We start from the raw sequence: 9,844 nt of genomic DNA, 5'->3' as shown, positions 1-9,844 counted from the left end.
GGCACATAAAAGACACCATTTCGAGCGTGGCCGTTTTCGTGCGGGTGACACGTAAAAGCACCCACTACACTCTCTGAGTGGTTGGCGTTAGGAAGGGCATCCAGCTGTAGAAACTCTGCCAAATTAGATTGGAGCCTGGTGTTGCCATCCGGTTTCACCAGTCCTCAGTCAAATCGTCCAACCCATGCTAGCATGGAAAGCGGACGTTAAACGATGATGATGATGATGATGATGATAAAGGTTGGAAATCAGTTCCAAAACAATCTTAATAATGGGAATCTTTGTGGAGGAAGCAAACTGGTGCGACCATCATCTGCTATCACAGTGTTGATGACATGTTAATTACTTTGCCCATTCCACCAGACTTTGTTCTTACCAGGCCCTTAGCATAGGAACAAGAAAAGTCGTTAGCACCTGACCAAAGTGTCATCTCAAGTCTCAAGCAGAAGACGTGACTTAATGTTGCTTTCATAGGTTGATTACGAGGAGTGTCCTGCGCCGTATCCAATGCTCATAGTACTGACAAAAAGTAGTATAGATATTGCACAAATGTGTGTATTAAAAAATATCATATCCTGAAAAAGAAAATAATAATAATAATAATAATAATAATGATATAAAGTGTGTTTTCTGAGTATAATTTAAATGAAAACTGAGTACAGACATACAATGATAATAATGAGGAAAAGGTGGAGCAAACAGCAGCAGACGCTATGCACGCCTCGTGCTAACTGACGCCTGTTACGAAGTCACTTCAAGGGTAACTTTGAATGAGCGGTTGATCAATAAATTAGTTGTATTTATTTGAGCCGGAAAATACTTAGGAACCTATACATGCGTTATGTGAAATAAATCGGGAACAGCTGATAAGTATTGGTGAAAAAACAAACAAACATAAAAAAGCCTGATAAAAAATTACAATCATACGGAAAAAAAAGTGAATGGAAAGGTGAAATATTTATTGGTCAAGGGAGATAATCAAATTTTAATTAATTTTTTTGTTTTTCATCCTCCCCCCCCCGCTCTCGTTTGAAAGATTAACATTTTGCAATATTTAGTAATATTAACAATATTGTAATTGATTGACAAAATAAAAATTCACGTGACATTAAAGAATATTTTCTAATAAATCTAAAATGTCAATCAATATATATTAAATCAAATTTTCCATACCACCCCCACCACAAGTTGAACGTATATTTATCTTTATTACGAAACTAACGCTACAAATATTATTAGGACCAGAAGACCTCAACATCGACAAGTATGGCAGACGACCCTTGTGGTTAGTAAGCTTTCTTGTTTTATATTTTTAAACAGCTGCATAATGATTTTACTACTTTTAATTTACTAGTCGGTGTATGTAGGTAAGCTCCACTTATAAATTTCAGCATTCAAATGTATACGTCTTTGTAAAACTTCGTGTCGAATCCACGCGAAGTGCCTGCTAGTTATTAACGAACGGCTCGGCGCTGAGTTGTAACCAATCCTTCTTAATTGTTAACATTTGAAACCGATATAGTCAGGTTTACACGTAGATATATACATGGATATATATATATATATACATACATACACACACGTATATATACACACACATATATATACTCAGGTATACATATATACACGTACATACACATATCTACATACATAACACAAACACCGACATACATTATCTGTCTACCTATCTATCTATCTATCTGTCTGTCTGTCTGTCTATCTATCTATATATCTAGCTAGCTCTCTCTATCTATCTATATATATATATATCTAGCTAGCTCTCTCTCTCTATCTATCTATATATATATATATCTAGCTAGCTCTCTCTATATATCTAGCTAGCTCTCTCTCTCTCTCTCTATCTATCTATATATATATCTAGCTAGCTCTCTCTATCTATCTATCTATCTATATATATATATCTAGCTAGCTCTCTATCTATCTATCTATCTATATATATATATATATATAGCTAACTCTCTATCTATCTATCTATCTATATATATCTAGCTAGCTCTCTATCTATATATATATATCTAGCTAGCTCTCTATCTCTCTGTCTATCTATCTATATATATATATATATCTAGCTAGCTCTCTATCTATCTGTCTATCTATATATATATATATCTAGCTAGCTCTCTATCTATCTGTCTATCTATATATATATCTAGCTAGCTCTCTATCTATATATATATCTATCTATATATATATATATCTAGCTAGCTCTCTATCTCTCTGTCTATCTATCTATATATATATATATCTAGCTAGCTCTCTATCTATCTATCTATCTGCCTATCTATCCATCTATCAAGCAGCAAACAAAACATGTTAAACCGTAGTCACTGTTTCGCGTACCGTCTTTCAATGCATCTCAATATTAATTGCTGTTTAATGTACTACGTACTTTTTCTTCAGGCTTGTGTGCGTGTATATATATATATATTTACATGTATGTATAGACATCTAAGAATCCATAAGACAGGAAAGAAAAAAATAAGTCACTCGTACATTTATCAATAGAATGTATGTCCATACATGTGTCTGGATATATATATATATATATATATTCTGTATGTGTGTGTATATATATTTCTGTACGTGTATGTGTGTAACCGTGTTAGTCATGTAGGTTATAAAAAATACACATTACCAAACTGTTAAGTTATTCAGTTTTGCTTTATAATTAATTATTCTGTGATAATATATTTCCAAGGTATTTCATAGTGTGTGTATTACTAGCAATTAATGAAACAAAAGTGGAAATATCTATATATCTAATGACTAATATGATTATCATGGCTATCCATTTGTTTTCGGTTTAACACAATCTGAAACGAAATCATTAGCCAAACACTACAACTCAGGTATTTGTGAATGTGTGTGTGTATATATATATATATATATATATATATATATATATATATATATATATATATATATATATATATATACACACACACACTAGCATATTTTATATCAAACCTGATATTAAAGTATTCATTGTTTATTACATAGGCGGAAAAAAATTATTCAGTTGGTTTTTTAAAACTGCTTAATTGCAACTTTTACAATTTTGGTGGTGAGATTATTTCGAATAACCCTTAAAACTGATAAATATTAGAAAATGTTTCCGTTAAACACAGACTAACATGGGAGCCGTGTTTGATTAGTAAACGTTTAACTATGGAAACTAATGACCTTCCACTATGGGATTCCACTCCTGATCTATTCTGTTCTGGCCTGCTATAAAATTATCGTTTTTATTAGTGTTTCTACTTCTCTCCTCCCACTCCTTTTTGCTCTGGCAACATCAAGACTAGTTAGTTACACTACTATTATAAATTTTTTCCTAATACACATGTACTCTAAATCTGTTTACCTCGCGATTTGCTGTGATATCTAGTTGGAGGGAAGGAGTGTATATTATCTATCTACCTATCTTGTTTGTGTCTATCTTTATACAATGTTGTGATGTCCTCTAAAACTTAACCCTTTGGCGGCTAACTTACAAAACCTTTTTTACTTCCTTGTTTGTATATAAATATTTTGACGTTGAACAGACAAAACAAAAATTTCAAACGAAGTTACGCCTCAGTAAAATCTGACGATTTTTTTTACCTAACATACGATAATCCTGTTACAGTGTTAAATAATTTTCAGTTTTCTTTTGTTCTCCTCTTCTGTAACATCTTTATTATAATAGGCTGTGTTTATTTCTATTTCATTTAAAGGTTAAGTAGAAATATGTTTATCAGCTCGACATAGCACTCTCACAAAGACGCAATTCTCTCTAAACTAGGACGAAGTACTGTGGTGCTTAGGTTGTATGTGCGTGTAGGTTTTTTTTCTAGTTTTATTTTGGTCTGGTCAGAGAAGCTGTAAACAAAAACTAGTGTAAAAGAGCTTGTTCATCATACCAATTTGACAGCTAGGGGTTTGTGATGTATCTTTCTCCCTCTTATTTTAAGCAAAATAGCGAAAAACATGAAATAAAAAAACAAACAAACTGGAGAATGTTACAAAACATGTAATCTACCCGAAATGTAGCAGCAGCAGCTTGATTATGAGTGTATGTACGTGAGATTTTGTACGTGTACAGAATAGCTAAGTGTGGATATTGTGATGATTATGATGATGATTATGGTATCGAAGTCGACCACCTTCTCTTCCTACTTAGTCTGGTTTTGTGTATGTAGCAGTAGTGTCGACATTGAGTGAAAGGATGCTATTAACTCGAGATAGAAACAAGCCAGCTACTACCACCACTAATATATAGCAAATCAATCTATTCTCCCTCTGTTTAGTCATTTACCTATATATATATATATGTGTGTGTGTAACCCCATTACTTGTTTGTTTGATTTTGATTGTCTATATTGATACTTCTCTTGCGCTTTTGAGGGGTGGACGTATTTTACATTTAATTATCAGTTGGCGTTCAATTCTCCAACCGTATTCTTTGATAGGGTATATAAATTTTGATATTTACCCTTCCTTTCTTTATCGTTTTTTTTTTTCGTGGTTTGATTTTTTTTTAGTGTTGAGGAGGTAAAAACACATATATATTAATAATTTATAGCTAATACCTAAATTTAAAACTTTTCTTGTTCATAAAAGCGTTGGTTTAGAGATTAGCATTTGTGCGAGAAGCCTAATGTATTGATCACATTGAAATGCTGCTAGTTTCGAATTACCAGTTTGCTGACAGGACTATCATTTATAAATATATTTCTCTTACTGATATGGCTACTTATAATGATGTGATTTAAAGAATTCGTAACATTTCCTTCTCTTCTTTACGCCGCAGTTACTCAGTCTTATCAGTAGACCCGTTTCTCTGAAAGCCTACACCTTGTATTATTTCAGGACTCATTGTACAGAGAAAAACTTTCTCTTGGAGAGGTATTATAGGATAAAACAAACCTAAGAAATATCTATCCAAACACTCATTTGTAGACTAACTACATCCGATCCAGTTAATTTGACTTGGGGGGAATTTGTAATGTTTTGTGTATGACACTGGGATTTTGTTTGTTTTTCTTTTTCTGTAGACGGAAAAGCGGGATAATTTTCGCTTATATTCATTCATTTTATCGAAACAAGTTGTACATACAGATCAGTATTATATATTAAGATATATAAATATATTTGTAAATCAGTTTTACTATTAATGATTATAGTAGCTGTATAGTGGTAAATGATATTAACAAAATATACCTGAGTAATTTTTTGTTTCGTTATTTTTTTTCATGTTCAAAGATAACATTTAAATTTCTAGGTCAACATACCCTAACCGAACTGTGAAGGTCAGTTGTCTGTTGCTCAGTCATGTTCACTTGTAGTCGAAAATTAGTATTTTAAGTATTGCAATATGTTGTAACAATCAGTTTCTCGACATACTGCATTGAATATATGCTCTTTCTTTCACCTTTCAAGGTAGATTCCCCGATGGAGCCATTCCACTTACATCGCTAATGTCCTTGGGAAAGGCATGAACATTACAGCTCCTCACTTCCTTTTACAGTTTCTCCCAGTTAATGCTCGCGTAGAAAAAACTCTTTTTCTTTCATTCTTTTCGTTTTATCAATCGTGAAATAATTTGTTTCCCCGTTAAGTTGTTCCTTAATCCCAGGTCGGACCGGTCGTGCCTCTATGATCAAGGGCATTCCAGCTATAACCATCCACTATTTTTTCTTCAGACTTCATGTTTAAAGGGATTTATTATTTGATTGTCTATTTTATAAATCTTATATTTTACACTATAGACTAGATATGATAGATTTAGTTCGATATGAAAAGAATGCAGTAAACTTTAAAACCAATTTGCAAAATGGGAACAAATATTTTTATTTACATTGAATACTGTACATATGTTAATACAAATCGGTCAAATAGGATCATTTTGAAGGGGTTTATCACCCCCTTTCATGAGGCTTGACCCATGGTTATATACATTACCTGTATGCCTAACTCTTGTGGCTGACAAAGTTGTTGAAAATCTCTTCAAGAAGTGATCCTTTTGATCTGTTACAACTGAACACTGCAAATAAAATGTTTACACTTTCGATGTCATTTTAACTAGGTCCTCTTTTGAATTTGTGAAAAGCAGTCACTGAGTGAAGTAGGAATTTCAGATTCAGTGTCTCTTGGCAAGAGTGCACCAAATCTTTATATTTCTGGCCTTACTAGTGGGGAAGACATTTGGTTTGTTTTATAACTTGCAGCTACGACAAAATACCTCAAGAATTTTATGGTAGTGTTATCATTTGTTGATTTTTGCCTTGCATGAACTAAGTTAATTGCTTGATCATGGTGTCAGTCTATAGATGTGTGGCCCGAAGTAGATTTTTTTTTGTCTGTTGGAAGTCTTTCAAGTGACGCTGACTGTTAATGAAATTGATACAGTCTTGGAATCAGATTGGTGATAAAATATACTATTAATAAAAACTGCAAATGCATGAAATATATATACTTTCTCTCTTTTACTCTTTTACTTGTTTCAGTCATTTGACTGCGGCCATGCTGGAGCACCGCCTTTAGTTGAAGCAAATCGACCCCAGGACTTATTCTTTGTAAGCCTAGTGCTTATTCTATCGGTCTCTATTGCCGAACCGCTAAGTTACGGGGACGTAAATACACCGGCATCGGTTGTCAAGCGATGTTGGGGAGACAAACACAGACACACAAACATATACACACATACATACATATATATATACACACACACACACACACACACACACACACACACACACACACACACACACATATATATATGGGTTTCTTTCAGTTTCCGTCTACCAAATCCACTCACAAGGCTTTGGTCGACCAGCGGCTATAGTAGAAGACACATACCCGGAACCATGTGGTTTGAAAGCAAGCTACTTACCACACAGCCACTCCTACGCCTATATGCAATTATTTTGCGAACTTACATTTTAAATAACTGTATGGAGAAGTGTTTATGTAACATGAATAATTTCTCTAATTTGTTTTGGACTGTAAATTTAAAGTTTTATTTCTTACCTCCGCAGTAGATAACCTGCTAATTAATAGCTCTTACCTGGTGATTCAGTCTTTAACATCTCAGTTTCTTTTTTAAAACAAAGAATTTTCTTTACTTGATGAATTAGTTGGAGTTAGATGTGGCATCTATAATGTTTTGAGCCTTATTTTGGTAAAACATCAATAACAATTTGTGTAAATGATTAAATTAGTATAAACCTCCAAGTCAGCCAAACTTGTTTTAACTGATATATTTAGCCAATTAATAGAAGGGTTTCTGTAATCATTAGCTTCCGACTGTTCACATTGTATTTTTCATCTTATGGTGAAAAGACCGTATATGAAATTTGCTTTGTCTTTGGTGATTTCATTTCATTCATGGAATTGAAAATGATATACTTGAAAATCTTGTTTTCCCTTTCTGTTACCTTTCTCTTGCATAAGAAGTTTGTTGACTGGATACATAAGCTCATAAAATCTGTTATAAACCTTGTAAAAATATTGAGATTTAAAAATTGTCACTACAAGTTTAAAATTGAAAGTAATGCCTTTTGAATCAGGCAACATATTAAGTTTTATTCATTTGTAACTTCTGTAATTTGTAGTGTTACCTTTGAATACTGCTCTAAAATTGAACTGTTTATAGATTCCTTTCCTTGTATATTTTCAGCCAGACTCTTACAATATGGCAGTATCATATGGGATTTAGGTTTCATTTCTCGAGGCTAAAGAAAATGGTAATCTTTCCAGCAAATATAGCTAATGTTACTGTAAAACAAAAACAAAAAAAAACAAAAGTTTATTGCTGGTAACTAATGAAGATAATGCATGTGTTTACATGTTTATGGCTTACAAATGCTATATACACCTGGTATATGCTAAATCTGTCATTTCAATATACCACATGAGATAGGTCCATAGCAAAAGGGATTTCTCTCATCTGCAGAACTTAATGATGTATAAGAACTGTGGATATTTTGTGAAGCTGATAAGAAATAGGTGTGTCACTGTCTTTCCAATGATTACAATTGTTCCAGCTGATTAAATTCTGATTTCAGAACCAGGGTAATAAAGTTATCCAAACTCAAAAGAATAACACTTATGAATCACTTATATTATTTAAAATTTTAATCTTAAGCACACTTTGTCACATGATTATATTATCCTTCATGTGTATATCCTGAAAGTTGTTACAAACATGATCTATGTCTCCTAAACTCTACATTTCTGGGAAAATAATTTTTAATATATTATCTGGGTCTGATCTTTCCATTTACAAGAGTGTATGAAAAGTGAAACATAAATCCAATATGACACTGCTGTATTTTAAGGCTTCTGGATGAACTATACAAGGAAAGGAATCTGAAGACAATTTAACATCAGAGCAGTGTTTAAAAGAAATGGATGGACATCCCATATGGAAGAACTTAAAACATTTTAAATATGATGGATTTAAAAGATGAGAATTAAAGAGGCCTGGAAGTTTCCAGTTAGAAGAAAATTTATAGTTTTATGTATGTAGAGGATGATAAACCATTATGGGATGAGATGCATTATGGTATAAACTTAAAAAATATTAAAAGAACCTGATCAATAAGCTCAGCTCAGACTTCATTTTAATAGGATTGCTTTTATCAGAATATGCTTAAATATCATACTATACAGACATTTTGTCTATGAACACAATTATTAGAGTAATGAAACTTTGAACTACAATTTTTTTTTTTCAATTTAACCTTATATAGAAATGACACTTTAGGTGAATGGAGTGTATATATATATATATATATATATATATATATATATATATATATATATATATATATCTCATTTGAAATTTAATTTAAATCAATACATACAAGATGTAAAAATGTGTCCAGTCTGTATTTATCTTAATAATGTACTAGGTAAATTGAAATTTGCTTAGTAAAAATCTCACACATCATCTGTATTATATATAAGATTTACAGTTCCGTTTTTAGTTTATACTAGATAACTCTTAAACATTGCTTTTCGACTTTTGCCTTTATTGCAAATATGAATAATAATCTTGGTGCCTCAGAGCCAAATCATAGATGAAATTAATATTAGTCATTGTAACCTTGGATACTAAGAACCTATTTACCATCTTAGACAATATTAAGTATTTTACATAGCTACATTCTAAATGGATAATATGACTATAGTAATTGAAATGTTATGTGACAGCTTGGCTTTGCCACACTTTCGAATATTAAACTATTGTCAGCATGTGAAAGCAAACATCTTAGTTCTATCTGATAAACATGTTATGATTATCTCTGCTATATGTTTTGAAATATCTGCCATACATAAAAAGCAAGTCATTATTTGAGATTTGAACTGTCATAGCATTTATGAAATTTATAGATAAACCAACCCAGATAGAAGGCAATAGACATTGGCAGAAGTTGACATAAGACTCATTTTAAACTGTGCAAGTTTCACAAAGGTGACTGCTAGAAAACAGTGAATAGGAAATTTGCTGATCTCAAACCTGTACTGATTCCCCCCTGTAGAATACACCCTCTTCATTATTCTCTTGTAGTAATAGGATACAATCATCATCATCATCATCATCGTTTAACGTCCGCTTTCCATGCTAGCATGGGTTGGACGACTTGACTGAGGACTGGTGAAACCGGATGGCAACACCAGGCTCCAATCTAAATTTGGCAGAGTTTCTACAGCTGGATGCCCTTCCTAACGCCAACCACTCAGAGAGTGTAGTAGGTGCTTTAACGTGTCACCTGCACGAAGGCCAGTCAGGCGATACTGGCAACGGCCAAGCTCGAAATGGTGTCTTTTATGTGCC

General features: G+C 32.7%; 1 protein-coding gene and 1 long non-coding RNA gene across 2 annotated transcripts in view; one reads left to right on the top strand and one right to left on the bottom strand.

Moving 5' to 3' along the window:
- Positions 1-4,227, bottom strand: part of LOC128247331 (uncharacterized) — a 15,119-nt gene extending 10,892 nt beyond the window's left edge. Inside the window, exons 1-2 of the long non-coding RNA XR_008263715.1 lie at positions 4,043-4,227; positions 415-575 (exon numbers count right to left, since the gene is read on the bottom strand). This is a non-coding gene — a long non-coding RNA (uncharacterized LOC128247331). The remainder of the gene's footprint in view (positions 1-414; positions 576-4,042) is intronic.
- The window catches only part of LOC106868451 (mannose-6-phosphate isomerase), a 50,557-nt gene continuing 41,847 nt past the window's right edge, over positions 1,135-9,844 (top strand). Inside the window, exon 1 of the mRNA XM_014913726.2 lies at positions 1,135-1,285. Coding sequence (XP_014769212.1) covers positions 1,267-1,285 — 19 coding nt within the window. The 5' untranslated portion in view covers positions 1,135-1,266. The remainder of the gene's footprint in view (positions 1,286-9,844) is intronic.

This window comes from Octopus bimaculoides, chromosome 3, assembly GCF_001194135.2.
Source record: "Octopus bimaculoides isolate UCB-OBI-ISO-001 chromosome 3, ASM119413v2, whole genome shotgun sequence".
In the NCBI taxonomy this organism is placed as follows: Eukaryota; Metazoa; Mollusca; class Cephalopoda; order Octopoda; family Octopodidae; genus Octopus; species Octopus bimaculoides.
Note: the sequence above shows the minus strand (reverse complement) of the source record. Positions and strands in the feature narration are given on the sequence as shown.